This window comes from Boleophthalmus pectinirostris, unplaced genomic scaffold (genome assembly GCF_026225935.1).
Source record: "Boleophthalmus pectinirostris isolate CB_2022bp ecotype Guang Dong unplaced genomic scaffold, ASM2622593v1 HiC_scaffold_22, whole genome shotgun sequence".
Classification (NCBI taxonomy): domain Eukaryota; kingdom Metazoa; phylum Chordata; class Actinopteri; order Gobiiformes; family Gobiidae; genus Boleophthalmus; species Boleophthalmus pectinirostris.
In genome coordinates this window covers 29560984-29583491 of record NW_026571190.1, presented here as the reverse complement: position 1 = coordinate 29583491, position 22508 = coordinate 29560984, and the positions used below count along the sequence as shown (strand labels likewise).

Sequence of the window (22508 nt, the reverse complement as noted above, 5' to 3'; positions counted from 1 at the left end):
GTTTTTCAAGGTATCTTTGAGCTATAAAACCACCTGTAAATGAATGAATGTAATATCTGTTTAATGTCACAGTGTGGAACATTCTAGGGAGAGCAGTGACCCATCCATAGAAACAAGCAGACCAAAAGGTTACATAGTGCACTTTAACAATGGTTTCATAAATACATAAAAGAGTATTGCGGGAAATCACACAATTAAGACAGCAGGGAATTACAGTATTTACTCTGGGAATGTGGCATGGTTTGAATGGTGGTTTGGTAGTGAGTTTGAATAATAAAAACCTCACCTATAGTAGAGGCCAAGTATTTTAACACATGCTGTAATTATTTTACAGACATTTATGGTGTATGTATACCTTGGTAACATAAAAAAATATGTTTGTCCTCTGAAAAGGATACTTGAATAAAACACTGTTTATCTTCTCAGCATAAATCATGTTTCAAGTAAAAATATTCAAATCTGTGTCTGTTAATGTAGTTTTGACCATTATAGCAGAACATGTTGTATTGGGTTTAGATTAGTTAGTATTTTGGCACACTTTTTGGAATTTTGGACCACTCTGAAACCCATGGACATGTATAATTGTGATTATTAGTACTGATTTGTTCAAAGAGAAAAGAGCTGGTCATGAGTTCTGTCTTGTTGCTCTGCGGACTGAGGCTGGGGTCTGGATAGCGGCTGCTGGCTTCGAGATGGTCGGCTGTTGTGATCTGCCACTCGAGCTCTGTCCTCCAAAAACTTATCAAGCTCTAAAAAAGAAAGTTGAAAAACGTACAGTTCATTTCAATTCAATTTAACCCTCCAAGACCTAAGGGCAATTTTAGTACAGTTGTCCATGCCTTGATTTTTTTCTTAATTTTGCTATGAAAACTCCCAATTTTACCCCCTCTAAAGTATTATATGTCATTTTTTTCAGTCATTATTTATTATTATTATTATTATTATTATTATTATTATTATTATTATTATTATTATTATATGTCATTTTTTTCAGAATTTCACAATGTGCATGCTGTAGTTTATAAAAGCTATAGGACCAAAAATATAAATGAGAAGGGGGAAAAAAAACAAAAAAAGAAAAAACCTGAAAAGAAAATTTGCACTCTTTCATAAAATACAGAGCAAAGATGTATAAACTACTTTTTGGACATTAAAAAGGCTTGATTTAGGGCCTTAGCTACATAAGTACAACATTTAAAGTTTGTAAGTAAACAAAAAATATCCATATTGCCCCATTACTTGGCATGAAAACAGCTCATGTCAGGTCCAGGGCACAGAGCCACATCACTTCCTGCATTTCCATGGTGTGTATTACATTTGGATTTGTACATTTTGAGTGAAATAAACCTTTCAAATAAAAATAACAGGAGACGCACAATTACGCAGACTAAGACGCGTAATTTGCCATTTATTTGAGAAATAACTGCTTTTAGAGCGGCTTTTTCAACTGTTACGAATATAGATGCTCAGAGCAGTCGACCATCTTGATTCACTACACACTTTGGCAAAGTTTGGGCCAATGAAAATGGATGGAGCACATGCTTTTAGCGGAAAACATTCCTATTGGACTCTTGTTTTCTCTGATGCAGGTAAAGTCTCAGTCTTGATCCTGTTAGATCTTAGTGCTGCTTTTTACACTGTCGATTATGGGATCCTCTTACAGAGACTAGAGGACTGGGTGGGCATCTCTGGTACTGTACTAAACTGGTTCAAGTCCTATCTAGAAGACAGGAAGTATTTTGTTGAAATTGTAAACTGTGTCTCAGATCACATGGCCCTGACCTGTGGGGTGCCTCAGGGGTCAATCCTGGGCCCCCTGTTGTTCAATCTCTACATGCTGCCATTAGGCCAGTTAATAAGCAGCAATAACATGTCCTACCACAATTATGCAGATGACACTCAGATCTACGTCTCTCTGGCAGCAGGAGACTATGGACCAGTGGACTCACTTGGTCACTGCATCCAACAGATCAGTGTGTGGATGCAAAACAACTTTCTCCCAGCTAAACTCTGACAAGACTGAAGTCATAGTGTTTGGTCCACAGAAACAAAGGGACAGTGTCTGCAGTCACCTCCAGTCTCTCTTTCTAAAACCTTCAAATCAGGCAAGAAATCTAGGGGTAATAATGGACTCAGACTTGAACTTTAACAGCCACATCAAATCAATAACATCTGCAGCCTTTTACCATCTAAAAAACATAGCAAAAATCTAACTGTCTAAAGCAGACTTGGAGAAACTTATCCATGCGTTTGTCTCCAGTAGGTTAGACTACTGTAATGTTCTGCTCACTGGTCTCTCCAAACGAGCTGTGAGACGCTGCAGAACATCCAGAACGCTGCAGCTCGGGTCCTTACTCGAACTAGGAAGTACGAGCACATAAGTCCTGTGCTCAGGTTTCTGCACTGGCTTCCTATGGCTCAGAGAATAGACTTTAAAGCAGCTCTGCTTGTGTACAAGTCTCTCCATGGCCGAGCACCAAAGTACATCTCTGACATGTTAGTGTCATATGAACCATCTCGCACTCTGAGGACCTCAGGGACCGGCCTCCTGCTGGTGCCCAGAGTCAGGACTAAACAAGGGGAGTCAGCGTTTCAGGTTCACGCAGCTAAAACCTGGAACAGTCTTCCTGAACATGTGAGACAGGCCTCTTCTTTGACGCTGTTTAAATCCAGTCTCAAAACATTTCTGTTTGACTGTGCATATAACTGAAAGGTTTTCATTCCGCACTCTTCTCTCCAATTTATGTCTCTCTTTTTAAATTTTTAATCTTCATGATTATTTATGTTTTGATTTGTTTTTATTATGATTTTAATGTATTTCTTATTCTGTAAAGCACTTTGAATTACTTTGTGTACGCTATACAAATAAACTTGCCTTGCCTTGCCTTCTCTACGTCATTACGCAGCGTGCATGTGATGTAGGATAATGCCGGAAATGTGCTCGGAAAGCCACAACTGTCAGTAAATGTAAGTAAGTGTCTATATTTTATGGTTGGAAAACTGTGCGTGGTTATATAAAACATATTCCCAGGTATCGTATATGATGCCGTTGGTCTGGAAGGGTTAAAGATGCATTGTGTAACTTTTCTGGTGGTGAGTCTGTCAAATGCTTTTCTTTCTGGAAATGTTATTACTATGTTTGGAATGTTTCACAGTATCTTATTATTGTCATTTGAGCTGTAAAACCAACTATAATTGAATAAATGCAAGGTAGAGCTGTTTAAAGCCTTACTGTGGAACATTCCAGACAGAGCAGTGACATATTCACAGAAACAAGCAGGTGACAGACCCCCAAACAAAAAGTTAAACAGTGCACCTTTACCACACTGCATGAGTAAGTTCAAGTACATACCTTCACTGGATACACCTTCACTAACTGCTGACTGGTCCTCAGGCTTTTGAAAACATAAACACAATTAATAATTCAATAAAAGTTGCAATAATTTAAATGGGAAGGACTATAGAGCCCTACCATATCACAAGATAACCAAGGATCAATGTCATTTTGTACAGAGGTTTTTGCTACAGGCATCTGAGAAGAACAGTTAATAGTAGGATTCATTAGTTCTTTGATTATACCATTTGGGTTTGAAATTAGTTCTATGTCTGTGTACACTATGTTGACTTACCCCTCCGGTGACTTGAAGCCGCGTGTCAAGAGCACCTGCTAAGCCCTCCACAGCCCCAGGGTCTTCATACTTAACACTGCACACACAAAAATACAGAGATGTTTTTAAATCAGACGTCCACAGCCAATCATCTGTCAGTAAAAGCAGGTAGTCCGAGCAGGATTACAATAAGAAAAATAAATCATAAAATAAATAAATAAATACATTTGACCCTTTGGTGTTTATTATGTTCATGAAATTAATATAAGAAATAATATTGAATCAAAACTCATGATTAGTCAATATAAGGTAAAATATTAATCGAATTGAAATCGCAATTTGAATGGACGCCCTTATCAAATCGCAAAGGCTGCAATTTTTCAAATTCCATAAATTCCTTTATTTTTTTGCAATTCTTCTTGCCTTGCCAACAAGGTGTGAGTCTGTGATTCACAAATTCTTGACAATCCATCCATCATGTTCAGGTCCAACTGGATCGTTTGCATGTCACAGGTCTCACAGACTGACAAATCACAGGGCAGCACTGTAGTTTGGGAGAAAGCCAGTGCCAAATAAACCACACCAACAGATGTAGTGTATTTTACAGGAAATACAGACTATTTTGGTTTTTGAAAAACTTGATTTTTTTGGATTATAATGACCAATTTTACACTGTCAGAAGTCCAATATAAATCTTTAGACCCATAATTATAGTTATAGTATTTAAAGATGCACTGTGTAACTGTTTTGGTGGAGGGTCAGTCAAACGCTTTTCTTCACTGAGATGTAATTGCTTTCTCTGGAATGTCTCACAACATGGTACTAAACCTCTCTAGCTTCATGGAGACCAAATCAGATCAAGATACAGGTTAGATCTGTGGAGAGGCAACTTGGCTCACAGATAAAATGCCTGTTTTTCTCATAAAAGCACCTGTAACTGAATAAATGTAAGATAGAGCTGTTTAATGTCATACTGTGGAACATTCCCGGCAGAGCAATGACATATCCATACAAACAGGCCCCCAACAAAAAGTTACATAGCATACATACCAGCGTAATATTCTCTGTGTAAGCGTTGTATTCTCTGTGTAAGCGTTGTATTCTCTGTGTAAGCTTGTTGTATTGTATTGTATTTAGGAGTGTCAAATTATCGCGTTAATTGCGATTAATTAATTACAGTCATATTTAGCGCGTTATGAAATTTTTAATTTTTTAAAATTGAAATTAACTTTTTTTTAAATATCAATATCGCCTACAACTTAAATGTCACTGGTGAAAACAACCTGCATAGGCTCATGATGTCTGCACTACTGTCCTATAGTGACCTGCCACATGAGGGGACACGCACACAAACACACACAAACACACACAAACACACACCTTCATCATCGTCATTAACCTGGGAACGCGTGGACCACGTTTCCTTCCGTAGTTACTGCGTGGACACCGCTGTCCTTCCGTGCGCTGCGTACGTTTTCTCGCGTACGCTGCGTAAACCGCGCTTCCTCTTGTGCGCCTCTAAACCAGAACTAACACCAAGACTAAAACCGGGACTAACCCAGTCCAGGACTAAACCAGGTCTAAACCAGGACAAACCAGGACTAAACCAGGACTAAACCAGAACTAAAACCAGAACTAAAACCAGGTCTAAACCAAGACTAAACCAGGACTAGCCCATTCCAGGACTAAACTAGGACTAAAGTAGGACTAAAGCAGGTCTAAACCAGGACTAAAACCAGTGATTTCATATATAAAGCATTTCTCTATCAATAATATTTTTAATATGGTTAAGGAAAGACTGGACTTTTTATTGTCTTTAAGTAGACAAAAGTTATTATGTTCAGATTTCCTCGTCTTTGCTACTTTGCAACAAACAGTTTCTTATTCATGGAGACTTGGGCTCAACAGCCAATTTGAGGAGATTTGTTAAACAATAAATGACTTTATAAAGTCATTTTTTTTGTTCTATATTAATCTTTTGATCTGCCACAATAATGTAATAATGAATTTAAATGAAAATACCTCAAATTGAAGGCTTTTCTCAGCAATTTTTAGGTGAGATTAAAAAGAGATTAATTAGATTAATCAATTACAGATCATAATTAATTAATCTCTCAATTTTTTTTATCGCATGACAGCACTAATTGTATTGTATTTTATTGAATAAATCAGATTAAATAAATCACATATAACACTGACCTTTTCCTCTGCTCAGCCAGTGAGCTGCCTCTGGTCTGGGCAAACATGTCAAACTCCTCCTCTTCTACCTCTGTAGGACAAAACAATAGACATTTCTAAAATACTTCACTATTGTAGTAGACCAAACCCATGCCTTATTTTTCCCCTTGTTCTAAAGAGACGTCACAACTGTGGTATGACGGGGGAGGCTCTGGTCGATCACCTCTAACAGAATGTAGATATAGAATAAGTCTATGAATGAATCACACTGAGACATCATTGTGAGAAAAAAAATAGAAATAATATACAGACTATCTATATAAATAATCTATAATTAATCATATTTTCCATCACATGTCTCTATTAAGTGTGGTAGGAACATAAAACAGTAATGCATAGTACGACGTCTTATATGTTGATAAGAAGATAACTTGAAATATACATTTATTTTTATTTATTTACATTTATTTGATGATTTTACAAACCCAGCCAAAATCATGGTCTATTTTAAAATAAACTGGTTCTTTTGGCAATATTTTAATACAGTTTGCCGTCCTGACCATAGGCAATTAAAGGTCCTATATTAAAATTAACTTGTGAGCTTTTAGGCCTGTTAGAATATGGTTACCTCCTCAAATACATACCTGGAGTTCTGTTTTGATTCATTCACACATTTTTTTGTTAGTAGGGGTGTAACGATATCCAAGTCTCACTTTATGAACCCCATGGTATGATATTTATTGCGATACCGTGGGAAAGCTCACAATATGGTGGGGAGGCTCACAATTAAGGATGTAACAATATCCAAATCTCTCTGTACAATATTTTCATGATATACATCTCACAGTACGATATTTATTGCGATCTTTTGTGGAGGCTGTTAATATGCAACTTTTTTCTCTTAAAATGCCTTGACAAGACTTAATCCAAAGAACTAAGACTTAAAAGTGCTTAGAACTGTTATTTCTTCACGTAGTCTGCACTGAAATGGAGCAAAGGATCATGGTCTATGTAGTTCCCTCTGTCTTTTTTCAGCTGTTGTTGCACCATAACTCTTTAAACAAAGAGGATTGTAATTCGATATATTGTGATGGTCCATGATGTGAGAACTTTGACAATACGATATCACAATATTTTGGTTATTGTTACATCTCTAATCGTTAGTCTCCACCTTGTTAAGTCATGAAGTGGTAGTTTTCAAGTTAACAGCTCCTTTTACCTTTTGTTCAGCAGAGATTGGAAATTCCAGGACTGAAATTATCCAAATGATTCTAGTGAAGGTGTATGGAGTTTAAAAACATAGCGAAATACTTCTTGCATTACCACATGAGATCCCAAGGTGGAACAGTGCTTTTTGTTTGAGGATTTGTATCTTGGACAAGTGTGAATGAAATGCAACAAAACTCACTGTGGTTGGCTGTCTGTCTCTGAGCTGCTGAGGTGGTGACTGCAGGTTGGCTGGTTGTTGTGATAACTGCAGGTTCACTGGGATTTGAAGACTCAGGGCTGAAGTCAATGAGGCTCAAACTGCTGACACAACTCTGAAAGAAAAACACCATAATTTAGGGATGCACCGATCCAATTAGGAAAGATTTGCTGGATCTTGCTGGATATCGGCTTCCAAATATTGATTCAGACAATATCCTGGTTAAACTAATGAAAAAAGACTATTTATTGATCTCTGTTTCACCAGAAAGTCTCAGAATGTTATAACTTTTATAAGTTATAACATCAGTTATAATATCAGTTGATATCTGGCATTGGCAAATATTTAAAGGGACAGTCCGGAATTTTGGACATAGGACCTCATTTCCTACTTAGCCGGTGTTGGAGACGTGTGTGAAGACACTTTTTTAAATATTCCATCCAGTCCTTGTTTTTTGCAGAGGTCGCTGGTGCTAGGCTAGTGCATGTCAATGGCCATAGTTATCCTGCCACTAAAAACAGTTTTACCCACTCTACAAAGCACCTGAAGTAAAACAATTATTACGCCAGACTGTTGATGTGAATGTCTGTGTTGAAAGAATAATTTTAGAAGTAAAACCAACCTTGCAATTGAAGGATTCATGTTTGAGCAGCAGCAGTAAGTTGTAGTTCCTGATAAAAAGCTTGGCAGTGGCAGAGTGATATCACCTAGCCCAGGGGTGGGCAAACTTTTTGGCTCGGAGGCCACATAGGGTTCTAAAATTTGACTGAAGGGCCGGACAGAAGACGGGACATGACATGTTCAGAGCCCGGCTCCATTGCACTCGTATTTACTCTCACGTAGGACGTATTCTGCACTACGCGCTGCAACTTTTAGACATGTAAGTTCCAGAACTCATGAAAAGTGAACCGAGGTCTGCCCCACTGCACACCAAAGGCAAACATGTGTCCCGTGGATTTAAACAGACCACGTATATATTACATAGCCTATGCTAACGCACAGTGTAACCAAATCTTCAGGACTTTTTAATACAGTGTATATGAATTTTATGACTTTGTTTTTTACGCAGATTAAAAGATGAAACAGTGCAGCCTTATGTCTTGAACACTTCTACCTCATTCATGGTCCGAATACACCGCCCGAAATGACTCCTGTCAATACTTTCCCATAAAGCATTGCGGCCAACAGAAGACGCCGCACCTCAATGTATATATATATATATATATATATATATATATATATATATATATATATATATATATGTAATGAGGATTGTATAATATGAGAAAACTGGAGTGCTGGCTAGCAATCACTACAGGGTGTCGGGTCAGGACAGCAATTATAGACGTTTTGGTGAGTTAAAATGAGGGAGTCCACATCCAGGTAATGTCGAACGTTTCTTTAATGTCTGCGTGCTGAAACACGTGTGTGTGTGTGTGTGGTTCTCTACAGGAGAAAGAACAAACAAATACAAACATATATCAGTAATAGATCAAAATGGTGGTTGATTGTGATTATTTACACAATACTGCAAACTACAAAGTGGCCGATAGGGGGCCAATATGTTCGGTGCAGTTTAGATGTAAACAGATCCAAATCAAATTACCCAGGTTTAATACAAAGGAAACTGCATATATATATATATATATATACAGATGGTTACTGGGGTTTGTGAAGTAAAGGAAAAAACGGTATTCTAACGTACACACAATGCGCAATTACACAGACACGAGGCTAGCTAGCAATACAAAACGAAAGTCACGCACAAAGATTTCTAAACTGCACAAAAACACAGTCAAACAACAGCTACAAACTTTGAACATAATACCACTCATAATCACACCAGAATACTCACGTCTAAAGGACGCACACTATCATTCAGACATTAAAGTGTCCGAAACACAGCCGATGCACTGACCGTCACGCCGCTATACTGACTCAAGAGTTCGTGACTCACTCGGTGTGCAGGCGCACCCCTCTTGTGGTGAGAAAGAGTATAACAACAAACAACAACTAATATATAACGAGACTAAATGTCTTTTATACAGCCGCCCCCAAATTTGCTATGCAAATTTGACCACTAAGTAACTGTACTGTCCTGGGGTAAAGCTGGCAGCCTGATGAGAAGAACAACTGGGCGAGTGTAGGTCCGGTCCTTTACTTGAACAACAGCCGTCCTCACTCTGCCGTCTGCTCCAGGAATCACAGCTTTTACTGTCCCCACCTGCCAGAGAGCTCTGGGAATCTGCTGGTCCACAATGAGCACGACTGTGCCCACAGTAATGTCGTCTTTCTCTGTCTGCCACTTCTGCCGTGATTGTAATGTGGGCAGGAAGTGCCGAATGAAGTTCTTCCAGAAGTGATCCGCTAAAACTTGTGAATGACGCCACCTTTTACGGGTTAACAGCGCTGACTCAGGATAAACCACCTGAGGAAGGGATGAGTCCGGCCGCCCCATCAGCAAACAGTTAGGTGTGACAGGATCGGGGTCAGCGAGGTCAGAGGACACGTAACCCAGGGGCCGAGAGTTGAGAATTCCCTCTACCTCAATGAGGACTGTCCTCAGCACCTCATCTGGCACTGACTGATCTCCTAGAGTGGTGCGGAGAGCGCTCTTCACAGATCTCACCTCGCGCGCTCCCATGAACCACCAAAATGTGGCGCGTTGGGTGGATTAAACCGGAAGCGAATTTGTTGTGCTGCTAGTTGTTCCTTTAAAGTAGGTTCCAGAGCGAGAAAGGCTTCATGCAGCTCCTTGCTTCCTCCTTTGAAATTAGTGCCCTGGTCAGAGAGGAGCTCATGGGGTTTCCCTCTGCGAGCGATGAAGCGTCTGAGTGACATCAGAAATGAGTCTGTGTCCATGTTGGGCAAGAGGTCCAGGTGAATGGCTCGTGTAGTGAGGCACTTGTACAAAATGCCCCACCTCTTCTCAGTGCGTCGGCCTATTTTCACAAGCATAGGTCCGAAACAGTCGACACCTGTAGAATAAAAGGCCGGTTTGAAGGAGCCTCAGACTGGAGGGTGGTAGGTCAGCCATTTTGGGCACTTGAGGGGTGCCTCTCCACTTCCTGCAGTCCACACAGGTATGTTGGTGTTTCTTAACTGCTTCTCGGCCCCTCAGTATCCAGTACTTCCGGCGCAGCTCTGCAAACACACGCTCAGCTCCAGGGTGGTGCAGCTGGCTATCGTAGCGCTGAATCAGGAGCTTGGAGATTGGGTGAGAGGCTGACAGGAGTATGGGGTGCAGCATGTCTGGGTTCAGAGTGTCACATCTTCTAAGTCTGCCACCAACACGGACCAGGCTGGAAGATCTGTCATATTCAGGAGACAATGTTAGTAATCTGCTAGTGGAAGAGAGGGGCTTACCAGCTCTGAGCAGGGCCACTTCTTCTGGGAAGCTCTCTGTCTGGGCATGTCTCAGGAGAGCTAACTCTGCCTCATGGTAGTCGTCAGCAGTGAGAGGCGTTTTATCAGCCGCCCCGTGTAGCCCTTGTGCTGTGGCATCTAACAGCTCTTGATATGTTTTAAACTGCTGGACGTCAGGTACAACTGGATCTGCAGAACTGGTTAGGCCACAAAACACAGTGCTCCGCAGCTCATCTTGCTCTTCTGTGACTGGATTAACCGGCTTCTCTGGCCACTGGTCAGATGGTTGTAGGAGAAAGGGGGGTCCATGACTCCATCTGTTCTCTCCAGCGAGTTGCGTCAGTGTTCTCCCTCTTGTGATGTCGTCCGCAGGGTTTGAGACAGAATCAATGTAGCGCCAGGCATGAATGTCTGTCAGCTCCTGTATTTCTGCTACTCTTGTGCCCACGAACACTTTATATCTGCAGGAGTCTGACTGGAGCCAGTTCAGGACTGTGGTGGAGTCGGTCCAGTAAACCACTGCTTGGATCTGGACCGTGAGCTCTTTGGTTAGCACTGAAGCTAGCTGTGCTCCCGTTAAAGCCCCACAAAGCTCGAGCCGGGGTATTGAGAGCTGCTTCTTTGGGGCGACTCTCGATCTGGCAGCTAGGAATGCCACTTGAACCTGTCCGTCACCCCAATCTGTCCGCAGGTACGCCACAGAGCCATAAGCACGTTCAGACGCATCACAGAAGACATGTATGGTCCTGCTGCTGGTACTACAGTCCATGCCAGGGCTGGTATAGCATCTGGGCAACATAACATGTGACAACTGTGGCAGCTCCTCCTCCCATATTTTCCAGGCCTGCAGCAGATCTTCGGGAAGGTTTGGATCGTCCCATCCTCTTTTCTTGTCCCACAAACGCTGCACAATGACCTTAGCTCTGGTTGTGAAGGGAATGATGTATCCTAGCGGATCATACTGTTGGGCAAGTAGGCGGTAGATGTTCCGCATGGTAAGTTCTGGAAACTCACACTGGTGCTGTTTATAATGCAGTGTGTCGGATTTGCACTGCCACAAGAGTCCAAGGGTGCGTTCCTGAGGGTCTGCTGTTTGCTGTGTGAACCAGAGAGTACTGTTTTCAGAGCAGGATTCATTGGGTAGATGTTGGATCACAGTGGGAACGTTGCTGGCCCACTCTCTCAGCTCAAATCCACCCTCTTTCAGTAGTGTGTGCAGGCGGTTGACCAACTGCTTGGCTTGTTCTTGAGACTGGAGGCTCTGTAGACAGTTGTCAACATAAAAGCAACGTTCAACTGACAGACGGGCATCTTCTTCTGGTTCAGTGTGCCTTTGAACATGAATCTGGAGTGCGAATGTGGCACAACATGGACTACATGTTGTGCCGAACGGGAGCACCTGCCACTCATAGATGGTTGGCTCTTGGTCTACTTTAACATCTCTCCACAGGAAGCGAAGGAATGGTTTGTCCTCTTCTAATAGGCGGACTTGGTGAAACATTCCTTTCACATCGCTGCTGATGGCCACCGGGTGCTCTCTGAACCTGAGTAGAACCCCAAAAGACTGGCTCCAAGGGTAGGCCCGGGAAGGAGGTTGTCGTTCAGACTCTGTCCATTGGATGTGAAGGAGCAGTTGAAGACAATTCTGTGTTTCTGATTGTGCTGCACCATATGGTGGGGAATAAACCATGAATAGTCACTCTCTTCAGCTTTGGCAGGAGAAATGGCTTTGACATATCCAGCATCAATGAGCTTGTGGATCTCTCTGGAGTAGATAGCTGCCTTCTCTGGGTCTCTCACAAGGCGTCTTTCTGTTCCGCGTAACTGAGCCAGCACTGCCTCTTTTTGACGCATGGAGAGGAGAGAGGTTTTGTTTCCAGAGTAATGGAGTCGCATACCTGTTAACACCATCCACCATTACTCTTGTGGTCTTCTTCTCCAATATGCGAACGGCTTCTGCATCCTGCCTTGACCTGGTAATCAGACGCTCACTCCTGTATGGCAAGATATCCAACTGCCACAGCTTCTCCACATGTTTGAGAAGCTCAGATTCTGGAGGGTTGCAGATGGTGAAAAGGCACTGTTGTGGGGACAGTTGATGACATAGCAAGCTTGTAGGGCCTTGTAGAGTCCATCCTAATCTAGTGCGCACTGCTGCAGGTCCGCCGAGGGGGCCAAGACGCACTGGTTCCACTGGAGTTATCAAATGAGGATAATCTGACCCAATCAGCAGCAGCGGTTGGGCATCCTTGATAGCGGGCAGGGGAATGTCTCTCAGGTGACGGTATTTGTCCTGCAGAGCTTGGACTGGGTAGGTCTGGTGGGCTAGGCTCAGTTCTCTGGCAGTGAAGGCTTTGTTGATCTTGTAGCATTTCTCCGGTTCTGAAGCAGAAGCCACTGTGAAGGATACAGTTGCTCCCTGAATGGAGCAGATTTCCTGTCGGACTGTGCGGAGTGTGAGTTCTTCAGCCTGCCCCTGAAGACCTAACTGAATAGCAGCATCATTCAGGAGTATGGTGCGCTCGGACCCATCATCCAGTATGGCATAAGTTTCAAGTAGCTGGTCACCGCTTTGGAGGATGACTCGACTCAGCTTCAGTAACACTTGGTGGCTGCTGGCTGGGCGGTCGATGTATAGAGTCTCTGACGCAGAACTCACAAGGCATGTACTGGCTTCAGGTGCTGGGGGCTTACCAGTTGCCGTGGCATTCTGGCTGGTGTTAACTTCATGGAGAATGTCCAGGTGTTTCCTCTCACACTGCTTGCACTTGGCCTTGAGGTTACACTTGGCGGCCAGGTGCTCACGTCCACATCTCCAGCAGCGATTGTTTGTCTTGATCCACTGTGTCTTCTGCTCCACTGACAGGAGCTTGAAGTTGCTGCACTGGTTGAAATAGTGCTGCCCTGTGTCGCAGAAGGGACAGTACTTTTTAGGCTTATCTTGTGTACCCTCTCTCTGTGCTGGAGTGGGAGAAATAGCTGCTTTCTTTATTGTGTCTGATTCACTGCCAAGGAGAATGGTGGTGGATCTCTGAGACCTGAAAGCGGGGCGTTGGCTCTTGGATGGAGCTGATCTCTCCCTGGATGGGTTACTGACATGTTGATCTCCACTAACTTGAACTCTCACCTCATATTCGAGCCAGTCAGCCAGGTCGAGGAGTGTAGGGATGGGAGTGGAGATAGGGTTCACAAATCTGTGGAAGTTAGCTCTTAGGTCATGTGGTAACTTAGCTAAGAGGCGAGAGACGTGTGAGCCGCACTGCAGTTCAGTCCAGCCCTGATTACCCAGTTGGTGTAGCATCCCAACCAGTGCACGGATCTGAAGAGCAAATGACTTAAAGGCTTTAATGTCCCCAGTTCTTATGTTGGGCCCATCCATCACATTGGAGATCCTCTTCAATGCTAGCTGCTGAGGTTGACCATACATCTCTGTGAGCGCCATCATAGTGTCTGTGAATGGGTAATGACTGTTGCTGTAGGAGTCAGCAATGAGCAGTGCTTCCTCACATTTGAGATGATCAGTGAGTATTTGAAACTTGAAGTGCTCTGATGCATCATATGGCAATAAATTGTCCAGGGCCAGCTTTAATCTAGCAAACTCCCGTGGGTCTTCTGACTTGAAGTCTGGGATTGTTGGCTTGGGTCCGCGATACATCTCGCGAGCTGGTGCCCTCCTGTATGGAGAGTGGCTACGTGATGATGAATATGATGGATCAGGTGAGTGTCTGCCCTCTCGTTGTCTACTCTCATAATATGCAGGGCCGGAGTCATCGGGATGGTCTCTGTAACTAGATGAGTACCCCCTCTCATACCCATAGTAGCGGCTGTCAGGGTGAGCTCTTAGACTACTGTGGCGATAAGATGGAGCAGGACGACTGTACTCATTACTGGATCTTGGATGACTCTGACGGGGTGGAGAAGAGTCATAACGAGGGTGGTACCTGTCATCACGGCGATGGGGGTGGCCAGAATAGCGATCATATTGCTCCTCAGACTTGAAGCAAGGCTTGCTATCAGGCCACTCAGGTTGGTGGTGAGCTTTACCACGTGGGGGAGAGCCTCTGTCATCTTGGTGACGTGACTGCTCTGAAAGCGATGGGCTCTCAGGAATGTCTTCCCGTCCATATTCACCCTTGGGGAGACGATCTGAAGTGCCAGCAGTGTCTGGTGCCTCTGCTTGATCTGATAATCCTGTTTCCTGCAGGCGCTGTCTGAGGGACTCTACTATGGCATGTCGACCGACAGGAGCAGGAGAAACATCTCTGATCACCGGAGGGGCACTTACAGGCTGACGTGGGCCTTGAAAACCTCTGATGGGCGTCTGCTGGTTTGTAGGTGCTGGTGTGGCAGATGTTTCCTCTTGGCGCTTGGGCAGTGACGCAGGCCGTGAAGACACTGTAGGAGCACTATGGATCATGTCTGCCAGCCGTTGGACATCTCGGCGCAGCCGGTCATTCTCCTCTCTCATGCTCTTGAATGATCTGATTATTTCTGGAGAAGATATGTGCCTGGTGTGCTCATCCTCAGGAAAACGGGACCTCCCAGGGTAACCGACCTCGTAGTCCTGGAGATATGATGGCCGCTGCCTGTATCTGTGTGGGCGTTCCTCATTGGCTTCTCTCTCATGTGGCCTGAACATCTTGACTGCAGTGGTTGCTTATCCGGCTCGAAGGACCAAAATTGTAATGAGGATTGTATAATATGAGAAAACTGGAGTGCTGGCTAGCAATCACTACAGGGTGTCGGGTCAGGACAGCAATTATAGACGTTCTGGTGAGTTAAAATGAGGGAGTCCACATCCAGGTAATGTTGAACGTTTCTTTAATGTCTGCGTGCTGAAACACGTGTGTGTGTGTGGTTCTCTACAGGAGAAAGAACAAACAAATACAAACAATATATCAGTAATAGATCAAAATGGTGGTTGATTGTGATTATTTACACAATACTGCAAACTACAAAGTGGCCGATAGGGGGCCAATATGTTCGGTGCAGTTTAGATGTAAACAGATCCAAATCAAATTACCCAGGTTTAATACAAAGGAAACTGCATATATATATATAACAGATGGTTACTGGGGTTTGTGAAGTAAAGGAAAAAACGGTATTCTAACGTACACACAATGCGCAATTACACAGACACGAGGCTAGCTAGCAATACAAAACGAAAGTCACGCACAAAGATTTCTAAACTGCACAAAACACAGTCAAACAACAGCTACAAACTTTGAACATAATACCACTCATAATCACACCAGAATACTCACGTCTAAAGGACGCACACTATCATTCAGACATTAAAGTGTCCGAAACACAGCCGATGCACTGACCGTCACGCCGCTATACTGACTCAAGAGTTCGTGACTCACTCGGTGTGCAGGCGCACCCCTCTTGTGGTGAGAAAAGAGTATAACAACAAACAACAACTAATATATAACAAGACTAAATGTCTTTTATACAATATATATATATATATATATATATATATATATATATATATATATATATATATATATATGTATATATATATAGTGCGCCATCTACCGGGAAACGCCGGAAATGCAAGAAAGATAAAACAGCGGTAAGGTTTATTTATTATAATTTGGTCAAGTTCTGTGGGTCAGTTTGAATGGCTGCATAAGGTCACTAGCCAAGCCCCCAGGTTCCAAAATGGCCGCCCATTCAAGTCAATGGGCTGAGCTCAATGGCGCATGATCCCAGATTAGCCTAGCATGGCTAGGTACTTCCGGTGGCTGTGGGCCGACCGAGCATGCGCAGTAGTGCTCTTTTCTCCCACGGGCACACGCGAATGCACGCGACCACACGCACGGAGCATGGGCTCGTGTATCACGTGATCGTTTTGACCAATCAGAGCGAGAGGAGCGGAGCAGGAGCTAACGAATATAAAGCGCTTTTTTTAAGACAACTGAAGGAGCGAGAAAAAGTTTATGATCTAAAAATAGGTAAAAATCGCCAACAAATCCGATAATTTTGAAAGCTGTAGATGACCTGTCAGACGAACACGAGCAGTTTGTGATCACATTGCCTCTATGAGAAAAATCTTGTCTCGGCCCATGGGATTTCTTCTGCTGAAGTTCCAGTAAGTGACCACTACAACAACTGGAGACAGCTACAGTAGGATAGCGACATTGTATACAGTTATACTAATATGTTCACAACAGCTGTCTTAATCACATATCATTACAAATTGTATAGTTCACCATCACATTGAGTGGTTCTTGTGCTTTTAATTGTTGTATCATGTGTCTCAAGATCTTCGCAATACAACATTGGGATTTCCCGTGTACACAGTTTAAATAGAATTAGTGCAGTCTTATGTCTTGAACACTTCTACCTCATTCATGGTCCGAATACATCGCCCTGTCAATACTTTTCCATAAAGCATTGCGGCCAACAGAAGCCGCCGCACCTCAATGTATATATAGTGCGCCGTCTACTGGGAAATCCCGGAAATGCAGGAAAAATAAAACATTAACAAGGTTTATAATTATTATTTATTCAATTTCGGCGGACCGGATTAAAAGGTTTAAAGGGCCGCATATGGCCCCCGGGCCGTAGTTTGCCCATCCCTGCTTTAAACCTTTCAATCCAGCCCGCCGAACTTGAATAAATAATAATAATAATAAACCTTGCTAATTTTTTATTTTTCCTGCATTTCCGGCGTTTCCCAGTAGACGGCGCACTATATATACATTGAGGTGCGGCGGCTTCTGTTGACCGCAATGCTTTATGGGAAAATATTGACAGGGCGGTGTATTCGGACCATGAATGAGGTAGAAGTGTTCAAGACATAAGAATGCACTAATTCTGTGCTAAATGCGTGTAAAGTAAAAATTACAGTATATCTTTATGTCGCTAAACGCAAGACGACATGGAGTTTAAGATACTTATTCTATGGGGCGATGTCTCGCAAGTCTCATATCATCACCTCGGTGCTTGAGTGATTCAGTGGGAGGTGAACGCTTATGATAAATGCTACTGGAAGGGTAGAGCGAGCTACCTGCCTCCAGTTGTTGTAATGGTCACTCACTGGAATTTCAGCAGAAGAAATCCAATGGGCGGGGACTAGATTTTTCTCATAGAGGCAATGTGATCACAAACTGCTCGTGTTCGTCTGACAGGTCATCTACAGCTTTCAAAATTATCGGATTTGTTGGCGATTTTTACCTATTTTTAGATCATAAACTTTTTCTCACTCCTTCAGTTGTCTTAAAAAAGCGCTTTATATTCGTTAGCTCCTGCTCCGCTCCTCTCGCTCTGATTGGTCAAAACGATCACGTGATACACGAGCCCGCGCTCCGTGCGTGTTGCCGCGTGTGCCCGTGGGAGAAAAGAGCACTACTGCGCATGCTCGGTCGGCCCACAGCCACCGGAAGTACCTAGCCATGCTAGGCTAATCTGGGATCATGCGCCATTGAGCTCAGCCCATTGACTTGAATGGGCGGCCATTTTGGAACCTGGGGGCTTGGCTAGTGACCTTATGCAGCCATTCAAACTGACCCACAGAACTTGACCAAATTATAATAAATAAACCTTACTGCTGTTTTATCTTTCTTGCATTTCCGGCGTTTCCCGGTAGATGGCGCACTATATATACATTGAGGTGCGGCGTCTTTTGTTGGCCGCAATGGTTTATGGGAAAGTATTGACAGGAGTCATTTCGGGCGGTGTATTTGGACCATGAATGAGGTAGAAGTGTTCAAGACATAAGACTGCACTGTTTCCACTTTAACTCTGTGTAAAAACAAAATCATAAAACTTATATACACTGTTTTAGAAGGTTCTTGGGGTTTTGGTTAGACTGCGCGTTAGAATGTCCTCTTTGGTGTACAGTGGGGCAGACCTCGTTTCACTTTTCATGAATTCTGGAACTTACATGTCTAAACGTTGCAGTGCAGAATATGTCCTACATGAGAGTAAATACGAGTGCAATGGAGCCGGGCTCTGAACACGTCATGTTCCGTCTTCTGTCCGGCCCTTCAGTCAAATTTTAGAACCCTATGTGGCCCCCGAGCCAAAAAGTTTGCCCACCCCTGACCTAGCACCTATCTTACTGGCAAAGTAAAATTCTGCTACTGCTGAGAAAATAGGCCTTCAAACATGCGATGCAAGGTTAGTTTTATTTCAAACATTATTCTATCGACACAGATAGTTACAGTGACAGTCTGGTGTAATAATAGATTTTCTTCGGGTGTTTTGTGGAGTGGGTAAGACTGTTTTTAGTGGCAGGATAACTATGGCCATTGACATGCACTAGCCTAGCACCAGCGACCTCTGCAAATACAAGGACTGGATGGAATATTTTAAAAAGTGTCTCCACATGTCTCCAACACTCTGGCTCACTCTGGCTCACTAGGAAATGAGATCCTATGTCCAAAATTCTGGACTGTCCCTTTAAAGGTGCATTGCGTAACACTTTTCTGGTAGAGGGTCCACCACCTGCTTCACTATAGTTTTTTTTTTTTCTTTCTGAAATGTTCTACAGCATGGTATTTAATTTAACTATCTCCTGGAGACCAGCAGTGACATTACCAGGCCAAGTTACAGGTCAGATCTTTGGAAAAGTGAGCCTGTGCACAGTAAGAATGCATGTTTTAGTTTTAGTTTTGAGAAACAAAGACTCCTCTAATCGAATAAGCGCAAGATAGATTTTTTATGCCATACTGCAGAACATCCTTGGTGAAACAATAACATCATTATGGAGACAAACAGATGGCGAACCCTCCACCACAAATTTTACACGACGCACCTTTAAAGCGAATCGAAGTTGGTATCAAAACTGTAAAAAACTGATTCTGTGTACCCTTACCATCATTATCTTAAGTATAGTGAAGGAGACATTCAGTAAATTGTGAAATCAGGAATCAGTTTCATTATGTTTTGCAGTCGCATTTCAACACACACACCTTTATGATCACAATAAAATGCTCTCTGAACTAAACCTATAAAATGTAATGGCTTCTTACTTCTACACATTGTCTTACCTGTTGTTCTTGATTATTACTGGACTGTGCTTTGTTCATCCTGTCAAATCTGAAACACAGCAGTTGAATTAACATGTTTGATACTGACATTTGATTGGGGCAAACATGAGTTATACTACATCAATATACACCTTTCATAGCGTATAAATATATTGTTGAGGTCGTCATTGACAACCAGTAATTCTTCCACAAATCCTTCATCCACGATCTGGGGGATGAGCTCCACTACACGACGCTGCATCTTCTTACACACAGAATACAGCTGCTGCTCAGAGAGAACAGAGAACAGGAAAATTAAATAGGAAAAGTATAATTTGGGCCTCATTATCATTCCGTGCTCTAAACTGTGAGAATAAACTTAAAAGAGCATCTGCAATCTGTGGGCGTGTTGAGCCTGATTTTCTATTGGGAAGTGCATGTATTATCTCTGCTGCAAAACCAGTGGTGGAACATGACAAAGTAAAAGTACTGTATTTAAATAGAATTTTTACGTATCTGCACTTTACTTAAGTATACTTTAAATTGGATTCTTCTCTCTGCTTTTACTTCACTCTATTTGAAAGAGTTTATCTGTACAATTTTGAACAGGACTGCGAAGTAAAAGTATTTTTATTATTGCTTGAGACCTGCAGAAATGGCAGAGGGATTTATTTTTAACACGCTCATCATCTGAGCAAATAAAAATATACAAAGAAAAACTGTTATATAAAAAATTATTAATTCTGTATAATAAAATATAATAATAAAAATAATACAAAATTCAGCACAAATCTGTCGAAATCACTACATTTGAAGCTTCATAAGTCCTAAAGATGCGTGCAAAAATAACCCCAAAAACTTTTACTTAAGTAGATTTCTTCATGTGATACTTTTACTTTTTTTTTTTTAAATGACAATATACAGCGAGTGCAAAAATATGCGTGATAAGGCTCCTATGGGTTGCTGAACTGTTGGCTTAAGACCTGTCACCATAATTATATATCGACTTATCGTTCAGTATATGAAAGCTGGAACGATATTTTGGGGGGTCAGTATTTATTGTGTGTAAGTAAACTACAGGACAAGTTTCAAAACTACAGTATATCAGTATATACAGTAAGTAGATTTTTTGATATTCACCTGATGTCTCACTTTAATTTAAAGGTGCACTATGTAACTTTTTGGTTGGGGGTCCGTCACCTGCTGGAATGTTCTGCACTATAACGTTAAGCAGCTCTACCTTACAGGTATTCAATTACAGGTGGTTTTATAGTTCAGAAATACCTAGAAAAAACAGGCACTCTGACTGTGAGATTTGCCAGTCCACAGATCTGACCTGTAACTTGGCCTGGTTTGGTTTCCGTGATGACAGAAAGGTTTAATGCCATACTGTGAAACATTCCAAACAAAGCAATAACATCTCCATGAAGAAAAACACTTAACGGACCCTCCACCAGAAAAGATACACAAGGAGCGTTTAAAATAAAAGTAAAGTTAAAGCAATTCAGTCTTGATTACTGTGCGTTCTAGTCCAAACTTACATATTTCCTAAAGTGGTTCCAAACACCTAAAGTCCACCCACAGCCACTGTACTAGGCAGTGTGTGAACTAAATGTACCTTTGATATTGGTGATAGCTGCTCACCTGCAGTAGATCTGTATCATCTGCCTTGCTCTGTCCTGGGATCATCTCGTTCAACATTTCCGACATGACAGTGAGGTTCCCCTTCACCAGCGCTAACTCATTCCGAAGTTTCTGCCCCTAGATTCAAAAACAAATAATAATTCAAGTAAAATTACAAGCATTAATCTCAGGTCTTTTTGTTCAGAACATTATAAAAGATGTGTTGTATAAGGTAGCCAGAATCTTGAGTCAAACTGTAAATGTTTTCATCAAATGGTAAATACCTCTGCAATCACTGGGTCATTTCACGAGTCTCCTTTTCATAATTTAAAGGGCCTATATTGCACTATTTCTGATCTATGTTATAATGGTTCATCATCAGAAACATACAAAAAACATACAGAGCTTTGTTTTGTTTCACAGACACACTGTCCCACCTTGTGATGTCATGTGATAATACAGGCTTCACTGTGTTTTTAAACTCCGTGCACCTTCACTTGAATTATTTGGATAATTTCAGCTCTGTAACTGCCCATTTCTACTAAACCTAAAAGGTAAAAACGTAGCTGTTAACTTGAAAACTACCACTTCATGACATCACAAGGTGGAACAGAGCATTTCAACCTTCGAAGATGTAGATAGACTAATGATAAAGTATTGCTCAAATATGTGCGGATGAAACAAAACACAACTCTGGGTATGTTTTCGAGAATGTAACACCTTTATGACATTGCAAAAGAGTGAATTTTGCATGATTTAGGATCTTAAATAATTTGCGTACAACATACTTTAAATTTGTGGTAGTAATTACAGCATTTAAGGCTTTTGTCATTTGCTCTTTCTATGAAAATAATGCCTTGCTGTGAGATTTATTTTAGCTGTGTCTGTATTAGTTTCACCTGTTCTGCAGAGAGAGAAACTGGTCCATCATTGTGTCGAACTGTAGGTGCAGCACTCTGACTGGGCGGAGTTTGCCGAGGTTCTGTCACTGTAGGGTGAGTTGTGGGCGGAGTCACGTCATGGGTTCCATTTTCAGGGATACTCTGAGGATCAATGACATTATTGTGTTATAATTATAAGATTATTAAAGGTCTAAAATTGAGATTAAAGGTTGTACAGAGGATTTTTTTAAGGAAAGAGAAATACAGAAACACCTCCTCCCGCCTCCTTACTCTAGAAATCACGCTTGTTTACAGCCTGTGCGCGTTCAGAATTACTGTTGAAGTGACCTGTCTAGAAATAATTTAGCGACCGACGAATCAGTTTTTAGACCCTTCGTCTGCTTCATTCGCGCCGTCACTGGAAGAGATCTCCAAGAATCACCTC

General features: G+C 42.1%; 2 protein-coding genes across 2 annotated transcripts in view; both read right to left on the bottom strand.

Annotated features, from left to right (window-relative positions):
• Positions 1 to 6: 6 nt before the first annotated feature.
• The window catches only part of LOC110165366 (target of Myb1 membrane trafficking protein-like), a 31527-nt gene continuing 9025 nt past the window's right edge, over positions 7 to 22508 (bottom strand). Inside the window, 10 exon segments of the mRNA XM_055157799.1 lie at positions 7 to 749; positions 3353 to 3395; positions 3473 to 3532; positions 3630 to 3705; positions 5808 to 5877; positions 7195 to 7327; positions 19581 to 19629; positions 19712 to 19845; positions 21204 to 21320; positions 22082 to 22225. Of these exon segments, the coding sequence (XP_055013774.1) occupies positions 607 to 749; positions 3353 to 3395; positions 3473 to 3532; positions 3630 to 3705; positions 5808 to 5877; positions 7195 to 7327; positions 19581 to 19629; positions 19712 to 19845; positions 21204 to 21320; positions 22082 to 22225 (969 nt within the window). The 3' untranslated portion in view covers positions 7 to 606.
• Positions 12199 to 15967, bottom strand: LOC129410260 (uncharacterized). The gene is made up of 2 exons (XM_055157798.1): positions 15843 to 15967; positions 12199 to 15440 (listed from the first exon to the last, which is right to left on the bottom strand). The coding sequence occupies exon 2, from the start codon at positions 15215 to 15217 to the stop codon at positions 12323 to 12325; it is 2895 nt and encodes a 964-aa protein (XP_055013773.1). The 5' UTR covers positions 15218 to 15440; positions 15843 to 15967; the 3' UTR covers positions 12199 to 12322.

Excerpts from the sequence above, each read along its gene's own strand:
- LOC129410260 (XM_055157798.1), bottom strand. The coding sequence starts at position 15,217 with ATGTTCAGGCCACATGAGAGAGAAGCCAATGAGGAACGCCCACACAGA.